Below are 25,591 nucleotides of genomic sequence, written 5' to 3' on the forward strand. Positions count from 1 at the left end.
CCCAATACATTCAAATATTTTAACATGTACAATATTAAATATTAATGGGATATTTTATATCCTTTTAAAAAAATCTTTAAAATCCAGTGTGTATTTTATACTTATAATACATCTCAGCCAGGGCTAATCATATTTCAAGTACTCAATAGCCACATGGGCTAGTGGCTACTTTAGTGGGCAGCAAAGGCTTAAACATTCTGTCTTGACTGCTCTTCTGCCTTCTCTTATCTGACTTCCACATCTGTTACTCCATTGATAATGTTTTTGTGAAGTTCTTGTGATGACCTATATTGCTAAATCTAGTAAATATTTCTCTATCTACATCTTTCTCAGCCTTTCAGTAGCATTCAACTCAGTTAACCACCAACTTCTTGAAATAATCTTATCCCTTGGCTTTCATGATGCCTTATTCTCCTGTTTTGCTTCCTCCACCTTTGGCTCTTCCTAATCTCCTTTGGTGTCTTCCTCTTTTACCCCCAACTGTTGAGTTTTGGTGTTTCTCAGGGCTCATTTCAGGGCTGCTCTCTAATTAACACTCTTCTTAAAAGAGTCCATCCATCCTGTGGTATTTAGAGCCATCTACATGTTGACAACTTGCAGATTTAAATGTCTCACTTAGTCATCTTCTCTGAGTCCCATAGTGGTATAACCAGCTCTTCACTTGTGTCTCTGATGGCACATCTTACTATGTCCAACTTAGAACTTGTGATTTAGTTTTCTCCCCCATTCTTTTTGTTTTCAGGAAATGGCACCATGATCTATCTACCCAAATTAGTACACTCAGTAATGTAAGAATTGTCTTGGCTTCCTTCTTTACTTCTGTATCCTTTCTATCCTTAATCCTGCTTGTTCTTTCTCCAGAACGTATCTTGAGTTCATTTTCTTCTCTTCATCACTAGGGTTATCATCATGATCCAAGCCTCCGTCATCTCTCACCTGGCTTCCTGACTGGTCTTAGTGCTTTTAGTCTTGCTTTTCCACCAATCTGTTCTCCATACAGGAGCTGGAGTAATCTTTTAAAAATGTGAATCAGATTATAGGTCATTCCACCTGATAAAAACCTCCAAGATTTACTTTTGCACTTGGATAAAATCCAAACTATATATTATTGCATGGTATGTGAAGTTTCCCTTGCTTATCTTCCCAGCTTCATCCTGCACTGCTTGCCTCATCACTTACAATGCTAATTCAACTTACATTGCCTCTCCTCTTAGTTCCTTCCCATCAATTTTTACCCCTTCAATGTCTATTTATTTGACTCTTCTGGAATTTCTATTCCCATCTTTTTGCATGGCTGGCTTTGTTTCATCCAAAGTAGTTCCCTCCTATTATATTATCTAAGTAGCCTCCTTCATAGCATTTAAAACAGGCTTTAATTACTTGTTTACATTTTACTTTTTGACTCCCCTACTGTAATGTTAGCTCCATGAGAACAGGGAGAGATGTCTCTTTCCTAGCATAGAATATTGCCTAGTGTACTGTAGATGCTCAATTAATACTTGAGTAGATTAAAGCAAGGATAGAAATAAGGAACATAAGCTCAATAGCAGTAGTTTAGGCTATGTAGAAATTAAAAACTTCTGCATGTCAGACTCCATAAGATATTCCATAAACCTGTGGGAAAATAAAATGATGATACATCGTATGTTGGTGTTAATAACTTATAAAAATTCTGGACAACACTAAGACCTCAATATAAAAAATGAGCAAAAGACATGAACCAGTAATTAATGAAAGAAATAGGTATGACTAACATACATGAGAAAAACTATTAATTTTTCCCAGTATCTAAAACATGCAAATTAAAGCATGTCATTTTTGCCTCAGATTTTCAAAGATTAAGAAAACCGTATTATTAAGGTTGGGATAAGAGGATTCACACGTAGCTAGAAGGAATATTAATTTAACAGTCTTTCTGGAAAGCACTATGGCAGAGTTTCACTGACTTTCTTCCTTTATGGCCACTTACTGTCTCAGCACTTTTTGCGTGGCACTCCTAGGCCAAAAGAAATACCTAATGGTTCAGTTTATTAAGTAGTTAGATCCAAACAAGAGTAGTTTTCATGTTGTGTTTGACCAATGTCACTATGTTTCCTTCAAAAATTTTAAATATTCTGTAGTGTCTGTTGGAGTTTGGTGTGGTGCCCCAGTGCACTGAGGTGCACAGTTTGAAAACTGTGGTGATATGGAAGCATGGTCAAGAAACTTATTTAAGAAATGCCGTGATTTAGTAATTCTTCTTCTAGGAATCTATCCTAAGAAAACAGTTAGATAGGAACAAAGATTTATGTACAAAATTCTTCCACTCAAATAACAACCATCAAATATTGGTATATTTACTTCAAGGAAGTTGGTGTTTTTATTTTAGGTTGTAAGTCCCTTTCAGACTGTAGCACCTGGCAAGCCCATCTAAGAACTGACTGCAGGAGTCGCAGACCATCATTTCTGTAACGGCACAGTGAAAGCTGTCTTAGTTTTAAAATTCCAGTCTCTACTTTGAATGCTTAGCACTTGAACCTGATTGAATGAAATTCTCCTGCATTATTTTTGGGATAAAAAGTTTAAGCAGTTTTTGCTTTTCCTCCAGTTGGTAAGGATTCGCTTCTGAAATTAAGTTGCTGCTAGTTAATAAGCAGGAGACATTATTAAGCAGAGAACACCCGTGTTTAATCCTGGCCCACTTTTTGTTGGCTCTGTGGCCTTGAGCTGGTTTTTAAGCTTTTTGAATTTCTTTTTTGCTGATATGCCCACTTCAGGTTGATGGCTGTGCTTCTCAAGTGATATTTTATTTGTGAGGCTGCTTTGTAATGTTACGTATACATGGATATTACTATTTTTTCAATCTAGCTAAAAATCTAGAGACTTCTTTTTCACTTCATATTCCGTATGTTATTTTCTCAGTAAGCTATATTGTGTTTTATCATTTTTATTTTACTGATAGGGAACTTGACACCAGGGGAGAACTTACACAAGTTTCTATTGTCAGGTCAGGAAAGAAGTGGTACAGGAGCTCTTAGTGTTTTAACATTATAGTCTTTTGCATGGTAATAATGAGCTTAATAGCTCCTTCCACATGTCAAATGCCAAGCTAAGCACTTTTCACACTGTTTCATTTAACTCACACAACAAAGCTGCTATTTAGGTGCTGTTGTCATGCCCTTTGTAGATAAGGAGGCCAGAGCTCAGAGAGGTTAAGTAATTTGTCCAAGCTCACCTTGCATTTAATGGCAGAGCCTAGATTTTAACCCAGGCATTCTGATGCTACAGCCCAGGATCTCTTCAATACTTTGTTACACTGTCTTATTTTGCCATTATATGGCCTTCTGTTTCATGAAGATATAATAAATACTTTAAATCTTTTAAAAGTTCTGAACTTAATATTTTTATTGTTAGTAATACAGTAAAGCCTTTTTATTCATATGGTCTCAAATTCACATTTAAGAACATAGACTAAAGCCAGAAGCATAGGTTGAAGCAGAATTCCCAGATCTGTCAATTCAGATAAATTATTCTATCGTTTTCTAAAATACACAAGGAGTCTTTATTTTTTTCTTAGATATCTAAAAATATGGGTGTTACTATAATCATTAAACTATCATTGCTGGATAAAAGTTGCCTTTGTTGTCCAGAGTTATTAACTCAATTGTATTCAGTCTAAGCAATGATCTTTTTAAAAAAGAAATACAATGTGACATGGTAAAGGTTGGTTCTCTCTTTCCCTCTCTCCTTTCCAGGCATTCTTTAGTGGCAGACTGAAGGCCAGAGGGAACATCATGTTGAGCCAGAAGCTTCAGATGATTCTTAAAGAATATGCCAAGCTCTGAAGGACATACTACATTATTAATTACAATAGAAAAATTAAATACTCTCTTCAACTAAATATGCAAAAGTGATTTAGCAAAAATGGTCAAAATTAAGATACAGGAGAAATTGCTTAACATTTTCAGATTACAGATAACTTTTCAGATGTTCATTTTCTACTAATTTTTCATGTTATTACTTTTACAAGGAACTGTAAGCTGGCACATGATTATCCTTCTGTTCTTAGACCTATGTCTTCATAATAAAAAAGTTTCGCTCAAGTCCAAGTTTTTTAGAATTATGATGGCATTTATAAGTTGTAAGGAAAATGAAATGAGTAGAGGCCACTTTGATGCCTTTTACAGTTTGTTTTGTTATTTTCTCTTCTCTTTATTGATATCCCAATTTTAACATGAATTTTCGTATATTTATTCATTTTCATACTTTGCTATGATAGATAGTGTTCTGTTTTAAGGCAAGATAAAGGTCTTTGTGTTTTCAAATAGTTTTCTTTCTTCTTCCTTCGCTTTTGCTGGAAATTCTTTACTTTCAGAGAATGCTTGGAAATCTACCAAATATATAACTCTTTTTTTTCTTTTTTTAAAAATTTAACTGTAGTTGATTTACAATATTATGTTAGTTTCAGGCATACAGCTTCAGATTCTTTTCCCTTACAGGTTATTACAAGATATTGAATATAGTTCCCTGTGCTATACAGTAAATCCTTGTTTATCTATTTTATATATAGTGGTATGTATATGTTAATCCTCTGCTCCTAATTTATCCCTCTCTCTCCCCTTTCCCCTTTGGTAACTGTAAGTTTGTTTTCTATCTCTGTGAGTCTGTTTCTGTTTTATAGGTAAGTTGATTTGTATTATTTTTTTAGATTCTACATATAAGTGATATTATATAATATTGTCTTTCTCTGTCTGACTTACTTCTCTTGGTATGATAATTGCTAGGTCCATCCATGTTGCTGCAAATGGCAATATTTCATTCCTTTTTATGACTCAGTAGTATTCCATTGTATATATATTCACATCTTCTTTGTCCATTGATCTGTCGACGGACATTTAGGTTGTTTCCATGTCTTGGCTATTGTGAATAGTGCTTTTGTGAACATTGGGGTGCATGTATCTTTTCCAGTTAGAGTTTTCGTCTTTTCCGGATATATGCCCAGGAATGGGATTGCTGGATCATATGGTAACTCTATTTTTAGTTTTATAAGGAACCTCCATACTGTTCTCCATAGTGGCTGCACCAATTTACATTCCAACCAACAGTGTACAAGGGTTCCCTTTTCTCCACATCCTCTCCAGCATTTATTATTTGTAGACTTTTTGATGATGGCCATTCTGACTGGTGTGAAGTGATACCTCATTGTAGTTTTGATTTGCATTTCTCTAATAACTAGTGATGTTGAGCATCTTTTCATGTGCTTATTGGCCATCTGTATTTCTTCTTTGGAGAGCTGTCTATTTAGGTCTTCTGCCCATTTCTCGATTGGGTTGTTGTTTTTTTGTTGTTGAGTTGTATGAGCTGTTTGTGTATTTTGGAAATTAAGCCCTTGTCGGTCACATCATTTGCAAATATTTTCTCACAGTCTGTAGGTTGTCTTTTCATTTTGTTTATGGTTTCCTTTGCTGTGCAAAAGCTTGTAAGTTTTATTAGGTCCCATTTGTTTATTTTTGCTTTTATCATAAATGGAGTTTTTATCATAAATGGATGTTGAATTTTGTCAAGTGCTTTTCTGCATCTATTGAGATGATCATATGATTTTTATCCATACATTTTGTTAATGTTTGGTGTGTCACATTGACTGATTTGCAGATGTTGAACCATCCTTGGATCCCTGGGATAAATGCCACTCGATCATGGTTATAATCCTTTTATGTATTGTTGAATTTGGTTTGCTGATATTTTGTTGAGGATTTTTGCATCTGTGTTCATCAGTGATATTGGCCTGTAATTTCCCTGTGCCATTCTTGTCTGGTTTTGGTATCAGGGTAATGTTGGCCTTGTAGAATGAGTTTGGAAAAGTTTCCTCCTCTTCTAATTTTGGAAGAGTTTGAGAAGGATTGGTATTAATTCTTCTTTGAATGTTTGGTAGAATTCACCTGTGAAGCTGTCTGGTCCTGGACTTTTGTTTGTTGGGAGATTACTAATTCAGTCTCCTTACCAGTAATTAGTCTGTTCAGGTTTTCTATTTCTTCATTATTCAGTCTTGGGGCATTGTGCATTTCTAGGAATTTATTCATTTCTTCTAGGTTATCCTATTTATTGGTGGTATTCATAGTAGTCTCTTGTGATCCTTTTAATTTCTGTGATATCAATTGTAACATTTCCCCTTTCATTTCAGATTTTATTTGTTTGTGTTTTCTCTCTTTTTTTCTTGGTCAATCTAGGTAAAGGTTTGTCAATTTAGTTTGTCTTTTTAAAGAACCAGCTCTTAGTTTCATTGATCTTTTCTATAGTTTTTTTAGTCTCTGTTTCCTTTATCTCTGCTCTAACATTTGCTATTTTCTCTCTTCTACTAACTTTGGGCTTCATTTGTCTTCTTTTTCTAGTTCCTCGAGGTGTGAAATTATGTTGTTTGAGACTTTTCTTGTTTCTTAAGATAGGCATTTATTTCTATGAATGCCCCTTTAAGAACTGCTTTTACTGCATCACATAAATTTAATTTAGGGTGATTCATTGTTATGCCAGTTGAATTTTAACAAACCAAATGGCAGTCTTTTTTTTTTTTTTTTTTATGAAGTCCATCCCTGATCCTAAACCTCAAAGACTACAACTATAACTACTTTGGTGCAGATTTTTTTAGATGTTTTTCTAGGTTAACACACACATACACACAAACATAATTTCCCTCTCTCTCTCTTTTTAAAATTTATTTATTTTTTTATGGCTGTGTTGGGTCTTCGTTTCTGTGCGAGGGCTTTCTCTAGTTGTGGCAAGTGGGGGCCACTCTTCATCGTGGTGCACGGGCCTCTCACTGTCGCGGCCTCTCTTGTTGCTGAGCACAGGCTCCAGATGCGCAGGCTCAGTAATTGTGGCTCACGGGCCCAGTTGCTCCGCGGCATGTGGGATCTTCCCAGACCAGGGCTCGAACCTGTGTCCCCTGCATTGGCAGGCAGATTCTTAACCACTGCGCCACCAGGGAAGCCCCCAAATGGCAGTCTTTTAATGTTTGTCTTTTATAATTGTGCTTGGAACAGCTTAGTGTCCTTCCAAATAGAAATAACATAGTAAAGTTAATCAAATGCCACTACATATTAATGAATGAAATTGTTGAATATATACCCTAGATGCTTAAAGCATATTAAGAAAGTGACCTTTTAATTACCTTATTAACCCACCTCTGTCAATCTTAATGGTCAGAGAGCTACTGGTATCCAGACTTAGTAGCTTCTTATTAGTACTCATGCTCCTTAACCTTTTTGTAATATTTAATATTACACCATGTTGTGTACCATCATGCTGAGTGCACCATCCTTTTTAATTCTTTATTTCCCTTTTATTCTTCGGTGAGAAATATTGTACCTTCTTAAATGAACCTATGAGTTAATCTCCCTGACTTCTGCTTGTCTCTTTGGTAATTTCCTCTGTCTACCTGTCTTTTCAGAATTTTTGATTGAGGTTTCAGCCTTCTCCACTTTTTGGTAGGTGTTTTCTTCCTGGGTGATTTCATTTACTGTCTTATCTTCAACCATCACCTGAGTATTCATAACTCTGAGTCTATTATCTTCAACTCTGATCTTGCCATAATTCCATAGTTCCACCCACAGTGCCAAATGGTTACTAGACTGTTGTCATATATAGTTGACCCTTGAACAATGTGGGTTTGAACTGCATGGCTCTACCTATACTTGGGCTTTTTTTCAATAAATGCATACTACAGTACTATAACATTTGTATAGTTGGTTAAATCCACAGATATGGAACCACAGGTATGGAGGGCTGAGGGCCGACTGTAAAGTTATATATGAATTTTCGAATGCATGCAGGGTTGGTGCCCTTAACCCCCTTATTCCCATTGTTCAAGGGTCAAGTGTAGTTACTGCAGATACATGTTCAAAATAAACATGTGATCTTCCTCTCCACTCCTAAATGTGCATCTTTTCTTATTTTGTCTTAGTTAAGAACATCACCTTTTGCTGAGTTAAACTAAGAAACCAGAGTTATCCTTGACTTTTCTCTTCCTCACACCCCATATGCAGTCCTTCACCAACTCTTATCACTTCTATTTCCTGAATATTTAAGGATTTTACTCTATGCTACTCCTACACAAGTACTTGTACCCTAGTACCTCACACTTGATAGCTCATTTTAATGGCTTTCCGACTGCTTTCCAGTCTTTCATTACCACGCTCTTGCCACCCACTTCCCTGCAGCCTCCAGAGGTTAACACATCTGAACATGTGACTTCCCAACTTAGAAACCTGCGATGATTCCTACTTGGTCATCTTACTGTCAGACTGTTTAGCATGGTTCAAGTTTGCATCGTTTGGGATTCTTTCAGTGGCAAGTAATAAAACCAATTCAAATTGGCATAAAACTTTTTCATATAACGGAAAAAAGTCAGATGGGTAGGACTGGCTTTGAAGGGAAATCATTGAATGAGTCAGTGTTGTCCAGGCCATCTCTCTGCCCGCTTTATCCACAGGCTCCATGTGGTAACCACCCTGGCAGCTCCAAGTTATTCTCACTGTGGTCACAAGATGGCAGCCAAGAGGTACAGCCTCATAGTCGCATCTCAAATCAACCAGCAGAAGAGAGACCACTGGGTTCTCCCAAAAGCCCCAGTGAAGACCTTATCTGGTCTCAGTAGCTGTTATTGATTATAAGCCAATCCCTGAACTCATCACTGTAGCTAGAGATTGTGGGTATCCTGATTGGCCCGCATCTATCAGGGTCCATACACGTAGCAAAGGACAGTGTGTTGGGGAGTCCCAAGACTTTCCCCAGATTTGGTGATTTGTCAGGAGGACCACAGAACTCACCATATAGTCATACTTCTGACTTCTGACTTTGATTTATTATATCAAAATATACAAAGCAAAATCAGAAAAGAGCGTGCATGAATAAGTCCAGAGGAAATCAGGTAAAAGCTTCCAAGAGTTCTTTCCCTGTGGAGTCATCCAGGACATGCTTAATTTTCCCAGCATCAAATCATGACGGCATGTGAAATGTCTACCAAGACTCAGTGTCTGAGGTTTTCATCAGGAGGCTGGTCACATAGGCGTCTTCTGCCAGAGCGCATACCAAAATTCCAGACTTCTAAAAGGAAAGCGGGTATTTAGCATCAACCACATTGTTTGTGCAGTTTGTGCACAGGGAACCACTCTTCTCAGTGAGGGAACGTTGGGAAACTTCTCAAAATTTTAAGTTCCCAGATGTCAGCGAAGGGCCAGCCTTGCAGGCGAACCTTTCTAAGGACAGCAGCCTCAGGCCTGACATGGTAACTCTTCTGCACTGATAGGATCAGCCCCAGCCAGACCACAAGGCCTGAGGGTGAATCAGCTATGATACCAGAGGAAATTTAGAGTATGGGGAGCCACATCTCAAAAGTCTACCCTAAGGTGTCTTTGCCTTTTCACCTCGTCACCTGGCAAACTCCTCTGTATCCTTAAGCCTCCCCAGCGTGTTCCCTGTGCGAAGCTATTTGTAACCCACACTAGTAGAACAGCCTCTGTTTGCTGCTCACAGGACTCTGTGTGTGTATTTTAAAGCAAACCATCTGAGAAAGCCGAATTGTATGTTGGAGAGAAATAGATTTGAATAATAATCTATTTAATAAGAATACTACCCCAACATTAACTTTATCCTTGAAGTCAATAACTATTGTAGCAAAACTAAACGATAATCCAATGCCATGCAGAAATTCTGAAGTTGAGAAACCTCAAAAGCTGAAAGTTAAGGAAGGTGATTTTCTGAAGAGCAGAAGGTTTTAGGTCAGTGTGGACTAAGCTATTTAAGAGGGGAGAGGAAAGACAATAACCCATTCAAAAACCCATAAATAGGCAAAATAGAAAAACTGCAAGTGTCGACTAAAAATCTAGATTTATATTACATGCGTCTGCAGTATATTGGCCGAAGTTCCCTAGTAAGTGACATCTAGCTATCAGGGTTATCGCAGCTTAAAAGATAAAAAGATATCTGAGGAGGTGAAATGTTGAGGCACTAAAATTCAAAATTTGCTCATGGGAGAGCTGTTGATGGCCTCATCCAGAATCCGTCTTTTAGACGGTTTGGTTGCGTAACTTTTGAGTCCACAGCTGATAAGAGTCAGAAAACAGAGAAGTAGAAAGCGCCGCCGGGAAGTTTTTGAAGGCAGTGTGGAAGAAGACATAAAATTATGTCTAAAAAGTATCACTTCAAGTGAGTTTTATGTGAAGGGAGATTGAACAGCTCTGTCTTCCTTAGTGTCTTTTGAAGTTACAAGCATGCCAGTAAAGAACAACGATGGGTTAAATCAGCTGTCAGCAAACGTTTTCTGTAAAGGGCTAGAGAGTAGTATTCTAGGCTTTGTAGGCCACATATGGTCTCTGTAGCATCTTCTTTTTTTAAAAACAGCTTTGTAAAAAAATGTAAAAACCTGTCCAAAAACAGGCCAGGGTTGCGGGGGCGGCGGGGAGCGGTGGATATGGCCTTCAGGCATAGGTGCTGAGAGTGCCAGTTTAGAAAACAAAATATTGAACTGTCACCTTTATTTGCTTTGAACAATTATGAAAATATGAATTCATATGAATTATGAAAGTGTGAAAGGCCCTCTCCCACTCCCACACCCAGGCAGGTAAAACCACACGGCACACGCACTGGCTGTGCCCCTACCAGCCACACGATGCATTCCCTGTGTCGGCGAGTGGCACAAGCATCTACTCAGTTTTCCAAACCAGCAACTCCAGTATCCCCTTGATCTTCCCTTTTCATCTCCATCAACATTCACGAACCACTACCCTCTATTTAAACATTACTGTTTTAGACGTTTCAATTCTTCTGAACTGTTTTCTTAGACAAAGCTTTTAGGGGTAGGATTATTGGGTCAAAGGGTAAGAGCAGCTTGTGACAGTCCTATACAGCCAAGAGGTTTCATTTGTGCTTATCCCACTTTGGGAGGTGAGGAAAGGAGAGCAAACATGTCAGCACGTTTATGAATGGCGAGTTCTGTCATAAAAAACAAAAGTCTTATATAAAAAGCCTTATACAAGTCAATGCCTGCGGACTGCAACAGTCCCTTAGTTCCTAATGTGACTAAATCTTGTATCACCAAGCAAGAGAAAGCATTTGAAGCAATATGACTTAGACCTCTGATTCAAATGAGGTGTCTGTGGAAGTAAAGTGGGCAGGAAGTGCGTACTGCTGTGTGCAAATGCTGGGCCAGGAGGAGCAGGGCCCTGCATCTGATGGGGAACCCGTCATCATCAGAAGATACAGTCCTGTTCACAGACTGTATCATAAGAAGGTGGGTAGTACTGTGTGTTTCAACGATCTGACTCTTTTGACTTTTTGAATAATCAACTGAAGTTGGGGTTCCGTGGCAACCAAGCCTCAGTCCAGAGTGAGCCATCACTTTGGCCCATGTCCCAAGGGAGGACACCTGGGCAGTAAGAGTATTTCACCTTAGATTTCAGATTGGGAGATTAGAGAGAGGGGCTTTTGGTACCACTACCTTCTGGCCCACTGTCCCCTATAAAAATAGACCTGTCTTCTTTTTCCTCTGCCCGGTAAAGGGTACTCAAGTTTATTGGCATGTGGAGGTGAGTTAAGACAGATTGGAATAAACCATTTCCCCTCACTCTTCACCTTTCAGCCTAATGTGTGAGCTATTCCAGATATATCGTTTTTGCTACATGTAACCATACTGATTCCCAAATAACAATTTTCAAGCCCACCAATGGATAGTCAGTTAATGACTGTTTATTGAACTCCTAATGTGCACTGGGCATTAAAAGATTTAGATGGGAATAAGGAAGAGAGAATATCTGATCTTAAGCAGCTCATTGCATGAGTGAATCCAATTTTATCGTTACTTCTTAATGATTATTATCATTAAAAGGAATTCTTATTCTTTAGCAGATGTTCAGTGGTTTCTCTGGTTTGATTTAAATTGCATTTTAAAATTAATTAGAGAATGGACATTTTTCCATGAGTTGTTTAAGGAGTATGTATTTCTCCACGTGTGAATTGTCAGTTTCTATTCTTTAGAGTTGACAATTGAAAACAAAAAAATTCATTTGACAGATGGCAGTGAAACTCTGAGAAGTTGATGAGTTGTGCCAGGTCATACTGGGAAAGGTGTAGGAGTCAGACCAAGAAACAAACTCACCATCTCCTAGTTTGTGTTTGTTCTATTATGCATTCCAAGCAGTATCTCTAAACATATCTTTCCATCCCTATCTTTTAAGGTAATATGATTTGTCTTAAAATAGACTCCTTAATTAAGGAGATTGGGGCTCTGAGAAGTGCTGTGTCTATAAAGCTAGCAGTACTTTTGCTCTGTAACTTTGGAATTATAGAAAATTATCTAACTAAAGGTGAAATAGGAGAAGGCTGGGTATTGTATAATTAATTGGACCAGAGAGGCCAATCTTTGGCATTTTTTATTTCTAATTCTTGCAGAGTTGAAAATATGCTTCTCACTTGTACCTTATACCTTCTTTCTTTATGTATTAAAGTTTCATTCCCTAAGTGCCTTTTTACAAAACCTTAGGGACTCATCTCTTCTGGACCTTCACCCCTCCTCCAATATCCAAACCAATATTCTTTGTATTTTTCTGATAAAATCTTGTAGTGACAAAGTCAACTTCTTTCTTGAATTAATTAGGCTTATAACTATAACTATTATAAAAGAATAATGCTTAGAGGCCTAAGACATGGTCTATTAACTCCAATTTCCATACAGTAGCTCATCTTTATCTTCTTTGTATAGCTTAAAAGTAAAATTATTACTATTGTAAACATATTGAATTGCTGTAGAACTATGACTTTATCACACAGCCATTTGAAAAAAAATCCCAAGTTACAAATCTCCAAAATTAAGTTAATTAAAGTATTTAGTTGATTTTCATTTCATAAATTCAGTGAAAATTAGCTTAATTGCTTATTCAATAATTAGACTACAACAGAAAATATTGAAATTTCATATTCTTTGTAAAGGCATTGAATTTTGTAAATTGTGTTCACTTTAACTCACCTGAAAATCAGTTCGAGACATAGGAAAGCAAATGAAAACTTCAGAAATTTTTTAAATTTTACTTTATTGAAGTATAGTTGATTTACAATGTTGTGTTAATTTCTGCTGTATAGCAAAGTGATTCAGTTATTCATATATATACGTTCTTTTTCATATTCTTTCCCATTATGGTTTATCACAGGGTACTGAATATCGTTCCCTGTGCTATACAGTAGGACCTTGTTGTTTATCCATCCCATATATACTAGCTTGCATCTACTAATCTCAAACTCCCAATCCATCCCTCCCCGCCCCACCTTCCCCTTGGCTACCACAAGTCTGTTCTCTATGAAAAACTTCAGAAATTATGATAATCAAATGGGTCTGCTTTCATACTCAATTTCACTTTTATATCTCAAAGACTGAGTTTCATCATGATATTTTATTCTAAGGAGAACATTAGAAAGTTATCTGATATAATAATGCATTGATTGGTGTAGTTGAAATAAAGAGATTATCTGTTGCTAAAATGGATTAACTAACATCACAACTCAGGAACATATGCAGGCAACTAGTAATAGCTCCCTAGTTTTATGAGCCCCCTTACATACTTAGGCTTAATTTTATTCCCTTTCTGACTTGAAACAGCCAATGATAAGGAAAGGAGTAGTTGCCCTTGGCTGAAAACTCAAGTCCTTTTGCTGCTGGTAACTTGCATGAAAACTGGGCAAGCATTCTCTAGGCTGGTTTCCTAGTTGTTAAGAGCTTGAACTAGGTCATCACCAGAAGGTCTTCTGGTTTCAAGATTTTAGGAGTCTATAAACATTAAAGTTCCAATCTTCCTTTGAAACCAATTATTTCACTTTATCAAGTAGGAATAATACTGTATATAGATGTCCAATGAAAACCAGTGATGAAAAAAGAGAATTGGCATAGTCAAGATGTCAGCAGTCTTGGTGGTAAGAAGGTGGCGGGGGCCCGGGTTTTTCAGCCTCTTTGGTCACCTTTCATTTAATATTTGATTCAAAGAGTCTCCGTCCTGCTTACAATGCGAACTCCCATGTCCCTACCAACATGTCCAAGTATTCTTGGGGAGGGGAGCAGTGGTTAATAGTTTTTCTAGTCATCTTTTGATATAATTTTCTGACTCCATTGAATTAGCAGTCTCTCATCTCTCCTTATTCAGTTATTCCCTTCTTTTATCATTGCATTGAATCTAAATGTGGAACAGCATTCATTTTTGCTCATATTTTATCCCAAACCATTTACACAAGGTAGTTATGTGTACTAGACCAGGAATGAAGCTTTAGGATTAACACAGAGGGTTTACCTCACAGTTTAGCCCAGTAGGCTACTTGTGGAATATACTAGATGCTCTGGTTCTTAGTAGTGCCTTTGCCACTCCCACTGTTGAAAAGCCCCAAATAGGCTGACCCCTCTCACATCTGCCTTCCTTACCTCCCATGTCTCCATGCTTAATAAAGCAAATATACCTAACAGTTTAGCTCTGTTTCTCAACCAGGCCATTGGAGCTCTTTTCACAGCTAGGGAGGATTTCAGTGTATATGCCTAAACAAAGATAATTCTTTCTCTAAAAGGAATTCTGCCTCTCCCTTACAAATATTTTTTTCCTTTGGGGCAAAGTAGGATGGCAAGTTAGGGAGAAGTGAGTCGGGAAACTTGGAGGCAGCTTGGGAAGAGGATGCTGGGACAGGGAACTAGCATCCCTGAGTTGCCCACCAGCTGCAGGACCCAGTGCCAAGGGTTTTACAAGTATTATCCCAGCTAATCATCACGACAATCCTACGAAGTAGATAATATCATCATCCCTATTATAAAGACAAGGAGACAGGTTTGGGGAGGTTCAATAACTTGTTCAACAGCATATAGCTAAGTGGCAGATCTGGGATTTGGATACAGGCAATCTTTGTAAATCACTATGAAACGCTGCTGCCTTATCCATTATGCCGGCGCCCCACATACATGATTACATTCTATTCCTGTGAGTTATGTGCAATTTTCATCATTTTTTCCAAAGAGAAAACTTTCCCAAAGTCACAGAGTTAGAATGTAGCGGCGCCAGCAATCAAACCCAGCTCACGTCACTAATCTCCTAAGTCTGTGTGGCATGTTGCCTTGTTGGGCTTTCCATTTAAAATATTGATATACCTATACTTTTCCTTGGGTTTAACAAGCAGAATTTATAATGATCCCATTAAAAATTTGCCAGGTTTTATAGTAAACATCACGGAGTTGATGCCTAAGCACATTTATTTTCAAAGTTTACAGTGTGAGCAATAGAAAGAATAGGAGAAAGTGCATCAAAGAAAATTAAAGAAAACACTTTCAGATAGTAAAAATACCATTGGGCAAGAAATACACATACTTAGGATTGTGAGGTATGGGTATTGTTCTAATTTTGGAATTCCAAACCCATGGATTCTGGTAAGAAACATTTTACCGGGTACTTCAACTTGTCAAAAATAAACGGACTGGCAAGTATGAAAACATGCATTGTCATTTATGTTAAACATTGCAGTGAAAATACTGAATTTTCATTGTCTTTTAAAATTACTGTGCCCACAGAAACATTTTACACATAAAAATTATGGAAGTGGTAATAAGGATGTTGAGTCTGTTTTTAAAAATGAGCTTAATAGAGAAATTAAGAGAATTTAAAATCAATAAAATGAAACATCAGTCAATATCCATCCCACTGGCTGCTTGAATTCCTTTTTTGATGTACCTGGCGGGTGTTTGTGCCGCCTTTTCTTGGTTACCTCTAGTGAAGAGAACTCTGTTTTTCCGAAGGCAGGGAGGGACTTTCGTAGGAAAACAGGCTGTGCTAAGTGTTACATAATTGAGTGTAATGATGAAATATGTTTTCTGGTATAATCTGTTGATTTTTTGTTTTTGCTTAATGAAGCAGGAGAGATTAAATTCCTCCTGTAGAGTTGGTTCAAATTGTTTTCAACAAACTTATGGTTACTGAAGGGGAAAGGGGGGTGGGGGAGAGGGATAAATTAGGAGGTTGGGATTAACATATACACCCCACTATATATAAAATAGATAACCAACAAGGACCTACTATATAGCACAGGGAACTATACTCAATATTTTGTAATAACCTATAAGGGAAAAGAATCTGAAAAAAATAGATATATATGTATGTATAACTGAATCACTGTGCTGTACACCTGAAACCAATACAACATTGTAAATCAACTATATTTCAATTGAAAAAAAAGATACATTGTACAACACAGAGAATATAGCCAGTATTTTGTAGTAACTGTAAATAGAAAGTAACCTTTAAAAATTGTATAAAAGTAAAAGAATTAAAATATTTTTTCAAAAGAACTAATAAAAATAAATAAATACATAAATATATAAAATCAAGCCACACCCCCCCAAAAAAACCCCCACAAACAAATCCTTTTCAAAAGGGAAGGAATATGAACTAAGGGGAACAATGTTAGCCTTGGAGTCAGGGGGCCAATCCCAACTTCACACAGTGGTGGGTCTGAGAGCCAGTCCTGTGATTCCTGAGCATCCCTCCTCTTGGCTGTTTTCTTGGTGCATCTCTTGGGGTTGTTTTAAGAGTTAGATGAAAATGAATGTGAAATATGTTTTTTTAATAGCTCTTTATTGGAGTATAATTGCTTCACAATACTGTGTTAGTTTCTTTTGCACACCAAAGTGAATCAGCCATATGCATACACATGTCCCCATATCCCCTCCCTCTTGAGCCTCCCTCCCACCCTCCCTATCCCACCCCTCTAGGTCATCGCAGAGCACCGAGCTGATCTCCCTGTGCTATGCTGCTCCTTCCCACTAGCTAACTGTGAAATATGTTTTAATAAGACCACTTTATAGTTCTGTGCTTTATGAGTCATTAAACTGGAAGAGACAATGCTCTAAATGTAGTCAGATGAGTGTAGAGTTCAGTGATGCAGGCGCTTTGCTTACTTATACAGGGGTTGTAAGGCCCTGGAGCACTTGCAGGCAAGAGTTTGTCTGTGTGGGGGTGTGGGGTGGGTCCTGGTTGTCAAAGTTCTGATGCCAGGAGAGGGAGCATGTGTTCCAGTCTACCTGCAGACGGGTTGGATCTTTCTTTCAGGTAGGAGATGCTCCCAGCTTCCCTTCCCTGAAGCTCTCTGTCCCAGATTCATTCCATCAGCCCCTGGGGACCCCCTGCAACATATTGGCTGGTTCCCTTGAGGGCTGAGGTCCTGATCTGATTTCAGCAGGTTGATCATGGCTATGGGACCCCACCCAGCTCTGTTCACTTTTCCTAGGGTGAGACTTTACTCCTCATCTGATGGTGAAGGGCCTGCCCTTATGGGGCAGACTTCTGGGACTCACCCATTACCCATCTGCTTTCTATCATTGCTGGCTTAGTTGTCTCAACCGTATCTTCTATGTTTCGGATTGGATTCACCTAATACCAAACCATTTCCCAAACATGCCTCTGTTTTCTAAACTTCTGAGACAGTATGTCTTAGACCTGTGGTTTTCAAAATATGGTCTCTGCAGGCTCTTCAATAAGTGGTGCTGGGAAAACTGGACAGCTACATGTGAAGGAATGAAATTAGAACACTCCCTAACACTGTACACAAAAATAAACTCAAAATGGATTAAAGACCTAAATGTAAAACTGGATACTATAAAACTCTTAGAGGAAAACAGGAAGAACACTCTTTGACATAAATCACAGCAAGATGTTTTTGACCCACCTCCCAGAGTAATGGAAATTAAAACAAAAATAAACAAATGTGACCTAATGAAACTTAAAAGCTTTTGCACAACAAAGGAAACCATAAACAAGACAAAAAGACAGCCCTCAGAATGGGAGAAAATATTTGCTAACTAAGCGACCGACAAGGGATTAATCTCCAAAATATACAAACAGCTCATGCAGCTCAATATCAAAAAAACAAACAACCCAATCAAAAAATGGGCAGAAGGCCTAAACAGACATTTCTCCAAAGAAGACATACAGATGGCCAACAAATGCATGAAAAGATGCTCAGCATCACTAATCATTAGAGAAATGCAAATCAAAACTACAATGAGGTATCACCTCACACCAGTTAGAATGAGCATCATCAGAAAATCTACAAACAACAAATGCTGGAGAGGGTGTGGAGAAAAGGGAACCCTCCTGCACTGTTGGTGGGAACGTAAATTGATACAGCCACTATGGAGAACAGTATGGAGGTTCCTTAAAAAACTAAAAATAGAACTACCATATGACCCAGCAACCCCACTACTGGGCATGCAGCCTGAGAAAACCATAATTCAAAAAGAGTCATGTACCACAATGTTCACTGAAGCTCTATTTACAATAGCCAGGTCATGGAAGCAACCTAAATGCCCATCGACAGACGAATGGATAAAGAAGATGTGGTACATATATACAATGGAATATTACTCAGCCATAAAAAGGAACAAAATTGGGTCATTTGCAGAGATGTGGATGGACCTAGAGACTGTCATACAGAGCGAAGTAAGTCAGAAAGAGAAAAACAAATATCGTATATTAATGCATATATGTGGAATCTAGAAAAATGGTACAGATGAACTGGTTTACAAGGCAGAAATAAAGACACAGATGTAGAGAACAAATGTAGGGACACCAAGGGGGGAAAGAGGGGTGGTGGGATGAATTGGGAGATTGGGATTGACATATATACACAAATATGTATAAAATAGGTAACTAATGAGAACCTGCTGTATAGCACAGGGAACTCCACTTCGCTGTACAGTAGAAACTAACACAACATTGTAAAACAACTGTACCCCAATTAAAAACAAACAAAAAACAAAAAAACTATAAGTAAAAAAAATAAAAACAAAATATGGTCTCTGGACCAGCAGTATTAGTGTCCCCTGGGAATTTGTTAGAGAGGCAAGTTTTGGGGCCCAACTTCAGACCTACTGTATCAGAAGCTCTTAGGATAAGGTCTCGCAATCTCCCTCCAGGGGATTCTGATGCACATCACTGTTTGCGCACCCCGTCCTGGACTGTCTGGTTGCCCTCTGTGAAGGCAAATTAGGCCACTTCATCTCCCCCTCCTCCCTGTACTAGTCCGAGAGTAGAATTTCTGCCTGGGGTCAGGTTTCACTCTATCTCTACCATCCTGTTGCTCAAATCCATCAAAAGGATCATGATTATTTCTACATATAAATAGTCCAGGTTAAGTAAGATTACCATGGGAGCATAACGAGCCACATATTCTGGTGCTGTGATATACAGACATCCATCCTGACCTGAACTAATTGGGTACTAATTCTGCAATGGCAGACAACATGCAATTTTTTAAAAAACAAAAGAAATGCCACAGGAAGGAGTGGTGGGGATGGTGGAGGAACTCAAGGGTTTGAAGTCGGCTAGGATATTACCCTATATCACACTCAGGATAACTTCCCTGTACTTCCTTTTTCTCTCCTCTTATTTTTTCCTTCTGTTCTAGTTCTGATTTTCTTTCTTACAGGAACAGATGAGTAGTTTGACAATGCTACTAGCTAATGAAAAGAAGAGAGCATTACCTTATTTATAGACTTTGGGCATTACTACCTAGCAGCTTAAATGTGAAAGCTGAGGTATGTCTTCATGATTGCTACTTAATTTTCTCAGGAATAATTAAGTGGGAGCTACAACATCTTTGTTAAGCAGCTATGGTTTTCATTAAATTTAATTAAGTCTCCCAGAAGCTTTAAATTTAGGGTAACTTCAAAATTCTGGTGGCTTCTGCTAAGTATAATTATATTCCCTTTATAGCTGCCATGGTTTGGGAAAGCTGGCCTGTCAGACTTAAAAATCTTTAACAAGTTCACCAGTACTTTGGTTTCAGAGAGTCCATTTCCAAGCTCAGCCCTCCCTTCCCTCTCTCCTTTCCTCCCTCCCTCACTCCCTCTTTCTTTCTTCCCCTTTTGCAGAAGGCTGTGGCTAATGTGAACTTAACAAAAGCTGCCCAGTTATGCTTACAACCTCACTAATGAGTTGAGGTCAACATTTCTGAGGTTACTTTTGCCAGAAGGATTCTAAGACAGTCTTGGTTGACCACTGGGGTAAGTTGAGGTCCCTGAGTTCACTAGATTCTGTGTCCAAAGAACCAAGTGGACACAAGGCCTGGAGAGGATGAGAACAAGGGTCTGAGGCTGCCTTAATGGCAAACACTCACTGCCAGATTGGAAGGAGACTTAAGTGCCTGGAGCTCCCCCTCACCTTCTGTTTAATCCTTTTTCCTTTGAAATAAGTACATCCTTTTTAAATCTAGATTTAGAAAGGACTGTGCAAATTTGCTGTGAAGGTAGTGCAGTAACATTGCAGAAAGCCTTTTGATGTAACCATCAGTGTTTTCCAAATGACAAACTGTGTCATGAGAAGGAATTTGCTCCAGGTTGGTTTTCTGAACCCTCACCTGTGCAGTCCTGCAAACTGAGGTGGGCATAGGGAGGAGGAGGAGGAGGAGGAGGAAGAGGAGTTATTAAACAGCTACAGTGTGCAAAACTGGTCCTCCAGGCTCCAGGATTTTCATATGAAAAGAGTTCTTCCTCAGAGGTCCCAGAACAATTGCATTTTTCTACTTGTGCTGTAGTTTCATATCAGCATTTTTCTCGCTTAGCTAAGAGTATAATGTATCATTGTAAAGGTAATGAGAGAAGGTTGTCAGGAGTTTGATGAAGTTCAAATTTTTTTTTGTACTCTTAATATCAACTACACTTCCCTGGGTCTGAATACAGATTATCCAGGTCAATTCTATTTCTTTCGAAGTAAACAATTTTCAAGTTGCAAGCAGATTCCTGTACTACTTGTGTACATTCTATTTGATTCCAGCTGTAATCCTGGGCACATTTAATGACATGCATAATTGTTATGATGATCTGTTGTCACTGAGGATAAATATCAAGCAGTTGAATAAGTTGCCTTAATTAGTATTGTTGTAATACAGCTAAACAAACCAAATGTTTTTAAGTTTTGTTTCCCTTTGATAGTTGTTCAGTATCTATAATAATATTACTATAATCATTTTTTTCTATATTATTAGTTTTCCTGCTATCCATACAAAATAAAAATATTTCTCTCCAGTTCAGGATTGAATATGGACTGCATGTTAGATGATATCAAGGAATTTTATTAAGGGTAGCAGTGGTGTTGTGCTTATGTAAGAAAATGTTCTTAGGTTATAGAAATGCACACTGAATCATGTAGGACTGAAGTGATATGCTAGTTGATTATACTATTCTTTTGTGCATATTTGAACATTTTCATGATAAAAAGCTCATGGATTGGAAGAATTAATATTGTTAAAATGACCATACCATCCAAGGTAATCTACAGATTTGATGAAATCCCTATTAAAACACCACTGGCATTTTTCACATGACTGGAATAAATAATTCTAAATTTTGTATAGAAACACAAAAGACCCTGAATAGGCAAAACAATCTTAAGAAAAAAAGAACAAAACAAGAGGTATCATGCTCCCTGAGTTCAAGCTAAACTACAAAGCTTTAGTCATCAAAACAGTATTGCGCTGGCACAAATACAGGCACATAGATGAATGGAACAGAATAGAGAGCCCAGAAATGAACTCACACTTATATGGGCAATTAATCTATGACAAAGGAGGCAAGAAGATAGAATGGGGAAAAAGACAGCCTCTTCAATAAATGGTGTTGGGAAAACTGGAGTACTTTCTCACACCTTATACAAAAATAAACTCAAAATGGATTAAAAACTTAAATGTAAGACCTAAAACCATAAAACTCCTAGAAGAAAACATAGGTAGTATGTTCTTTGACATTGGTCTTAGCACTATTTCTTTGGATATGTCTCCTCAGGCCAGGGAAACAAAAGCAGAAATAAACAAATGGGACTACATCAAACTAAAAAGCTTTTGTACAGTGAAGGAAACTATCAACAAAATGAAAAGACTGACTATTGAATGGGAGAAGATATTTGCAAATGGTATATCCAATAAGGGGTTAATATCCAAAATATACAAAGAATTCATACAATTCAATATCAAAAAAACAAACCACCCAATTAAAAAATGGGCAGAGGACCTGAATAGAAATTTTTCCAGAGAAGACAAATAGATGGCCAACAGACACATGAAAAGATGCTCAACATCACTAATCAACAAGGAAATGTAAATCAAAGCCACAATGAGATACCACCACCTCACACCGGCCACAATGGCTGTCAAAAAAACAACAAATAAAAACTGTTGGCGAGGATGTGGAGAAAAGGGAATCCTTTTGCACTGTTGGTGGGGATGGAAATTGGTGCACTCACTATGGAAAAGAGTATGGAGTTTCCTCAGAAAAATAAAAATAAAAATAATGTATGATACAGCAATTCCACTTCTGGGTAGTGATTCAAAGAAAATGAAAAATTAGTTCAAAAAGATGTATGTACTTCACTGTTCATTGTAGCATTATATACAATAGCCAAGTTATGGAAGCAACCTAAGTGCCCATGAATAGATGAATGGATAAAGAATATGTGGTATATATATATATATACAATGGAATATTACTCAGCCATAAAAAAGAATGAAATCTTGCTATTTGTGACAACATGGATGGACCTAGAGGGTATTATGCTAAGTGAAAAAAGTCAGACAGAGAAAGACAAATACTGTATGATTTCCCTTTATGTGAAACCTAAAAAACAAGACAAATGAACCAACATAGCAAACCAGGAACAGAATCATAGATACAGAGAACAAATGGGTGGTTGCCAGAGGGGAGGGAAGAAAGGGGATGAGAGAAATAGGTGAAGGAGATTAAGAAGTATGAACTTCCAGTTACAAAATAAATGAGTCACAAGTATGAAATGTTCAGTGTGGGGAATATAGTCAATAATAATGTAATATCTTTGTATGGTGACAGATGGCAACTAGACTTATTGTGGTGATCATTTTGAATGTATAGAAATATTGAATCACTATGTTGTGTAATGGGAACTAACACAGTGCTGTAGGTCAATAATACTTCAAAACCGAACAAACTCATAGAATAAGAGATCAGATTTGTGGTTACCAGAGGCAGGGGTGAGGAGAGGGGGCATCTGAAGGTGGTAACAAGGTACAAACTTCCAGTTATAAAATAAATAAGTACTAGGGATGTAATGCTCAACATGATACATATGATTAACACTGCTGTATGTTATATATGAAAGTTGTTAAAGTAAACCCTAAGAGTTGTCATCACAAGGAAAAAATTTTTTCTTTTATTTTGTATCTATATGAGGTGATGGTTGTCACTAAACTTATTGTGGTAATAATTTCATGATGTAAAAGAGGCAGATCTGGGCTTCCCTGGTGGCGCAGTGGTTGAGAGTCTGCCTGCCAATGCAGGGGACACGGGTTCGAGCCCTGGTCTGGGAAGATCCCACATGCCGCGGAGCAGCTGGGCCCGTGAGCCACAGCTACTGAGCCTGCGCGTCTGGAGCCTGTGCTCCGCAACAACAGAGGCCGCGATAGTGAGAGGCCCGCGCACCGCGATGAAGAGTTGCCGCCGCTTGCCACAACTGGAGAAGACCCTCGCACAGAAACGAAGACCCAACACAGCCAAAAATAAATAAATAAATAAATTAATTAATTATTAAAAAAAAAAAAAAGAAGAGGCAGATCTTTACGTTGTACACCTTAAATGTAGTTAGTGCTGTATGTCAATTATATCTCAATGACATTGGAAGGAAAAAAAAATTATCCCCCTCATACACGTGCACGCCATAATGCAAAGCTACCGCATTTGATCCGCACACACAGAGTGATCCCGACCCCCTCTGCCCAGTTTGAAAAGATGAGCAAGGAAGTCTAGAAAATGCTAGGGTTACTCCGCAGTCCTTGCGACAACCAGAAACACCCCCATGTGTCCAAATGAGCCTAGGAGGCTGGCATCTGAGTACTTGGTGCAGGGCTGGGTGGGGTCAAAGGGTGGGAAAGGAAAGGAAACCCTCTGCATTCAGTCTGAGACTGCACGAGATATTCGTGCTGGGGGAAGAAGGGCTCCAGTCCCTGAGGCTGTGTTTCTGAGGCACTGCTGTCCTGTGGCTCTTGCCTCCTACCCATCACATTCCCCTCCATTTCCAGAAAGTGGTTCTTAGGTGCTCCCTACAAACTCCATCTACTTGCTGAAGGCTAAAATCCCCGTAAGGGGAGAAAGCATTTCAATCTCTAATCCATGATAAGATATATAAAAGTAAACACCTGGTTGAGATGAAGCATTGGCATTCATTTACCCTGAGGTCTCATCAGTCAACAAGTGTTAAGTGTTGAAATGAGAGCTTTTCCTAACGAGAGGGGAAGAAGGTGGTGAGGATGGTGCCTGGAAAGCGGGATAGGCCGCTCCTGACTCATTCTGGTCTGTGTGTGGACTGACAAAGGCCTTCCTTGCTTCTGTGGCCTCTGGCGCCTGAGGTAGGGAAGACCCTGAGGGAAACCCCTGAGGTGTGCTTTTGAAGCAAGAAGCCTTCCTGTTCTATTTGGCCAATGGAAATCAATTTCATTGCTCTACAGTATGAGGTTTTCCTTTTTCCGAATGTGACGGGGGAAGAGGCCTTAGAGGTTCAGAGATGGCAAGTGTAAATTAGGGAGCTAGAACCAGACAATGGCAAGCATGGCTGACACGTGTCCTCCATCTACTTAGGTGCTAGGATGGCGACATCATTTTGGATATTTTAACAACTGAGTTTTCCTCTGTGACTCTGTTACCTGGAGACTGGGCTGCACAAGTGAAACAGGTGATCTCTGATACCTAATACAGTGTGCTTTTACCTTGTATTAACAAGGTGCTTTTAAATCCTTGCTCTTTACCATACATTAATTGTAGTTGTTAATATGCTTTGGCATTGTCTTAAATCATTGTGTTAGCTGTGAGAAGATCATTCAGAAAGCGTTTTTTTTTTTTGTTTTGATAAAGATTACCCATGATTGCTCCCTGAACTATCTCACATACAGTATTAGACATAAGGTAATCAGTACATGATTTTGCTCCATGACCAAAAAAACAGTGCTTTGTGTAAACCTGCTTTGTGCCAGGGACTCTAATAGAGCCTAAGCTATGTTTTAAGTGTCTTGTAAATGGCTTGGAGTGCAGAGGAGTAAATTAAGATGACTCTAAGGGGATGTGAGTCCAGCCACATTCTCACCTTTCCTGCTCTTATGCTGTCTCTATTGCAGTCGTTAGTCTACTGAGGACGTGTTTTTACCTCTCAGAATTGTTCACGAGCTATTAAAGTGTTTGCAATAAGAGAGGCTAATACCAGATTTCCCCCTCCCTCTGAGTATGGAGAGGTTTTAAAATGAAGAGGGACTTACTGACTTGCTAATAAATGTTGAACTCTTAAAAGTGCTTTAGAGAAATCATGACCTGGTGAGCAGTTTGCATCTGCCTTCAGAAAAGGAGCTAAGTTTTTCCTTCATTGGGCTTTTATCCGAATCAGAAGATCAGTAACAGTAATGTGATACTGAGACAAGGGCAACAGTGGTCTAGTAATGAAGCAGAGGGAATGTGGAAAATTCTGAAAATCTTGGCAAGGGAAAAGGATCCAGGATCCAGAATCCAGAAGGCCACAGAATCAGTAGCAGTGACTTTAGC

At 38.4% G+C, this 25,591-nt stretch overlaps 1 protein-coding gene and 1 long non-coding RNA gene across 12 annotated transcripts in view; one reads left to right on the forward strand and one right to left on the reverse strand.

Moving 5' to 3' along the window:
* The window catches only part of HSD17B4 (hydroxysteroid 17-beta dehydrogenase 4), a 244,086-nt gene that overhangs the window by 131,318 nt on the left and 87,177 nt on the right, over nucleotides 1-25,591 (forward strand). Inside the window, exons 24-26 of one of the 11 annotated variants that reach the window (XR_014239451.1) lie at nucleotides 19,471-19,579; nucleotides 19,916-20,047; nucleotides 21,824-23,590. The exons of 7 other annotated variants lie outside the window; for them this stretch is intronic. Coding sequence is in view for 2 of the 4 variants with exons in the window: in XM_082376252.1 (XP_082232378.1) it covers nucleotides 3,735-3,824 (90 nt within the window). In the remaining 2 variants the exon portion in view is untranslated. Of the gene's footprint in view, nucleotides 1-3,734; nucleotides 18,807-19,470; nucleotides 20,048-21,823; nucleotides 23,591-25,591 lie in introns of those variants that run through there. 3 more of the 11 variants (XR_014239450.1, XM_082376253.1, XM_082376252.1) reach the window with 3 other exon arrangements.
* Nucleotides 1-25,591, reverse strand: part of LOC309622617 — a 620,423-nt gene that overhangs the window by 22,614 nt on the left and 572,218 nt on the right. The window lies entirely within an intron of this gene.

This window comes from Balaenoptera borealis, assembly GCF_965194805.1.
Source record: "Balaenoptera borealis genome assembly, chromosome: 2".
Classification (NCBI taxonomy): Eukaryota; Metazoa; Chordata; class Mammalia; order Artiodactyla; family Balaenopteridae; genus Balaenoptera; species Balaenoptera borealis.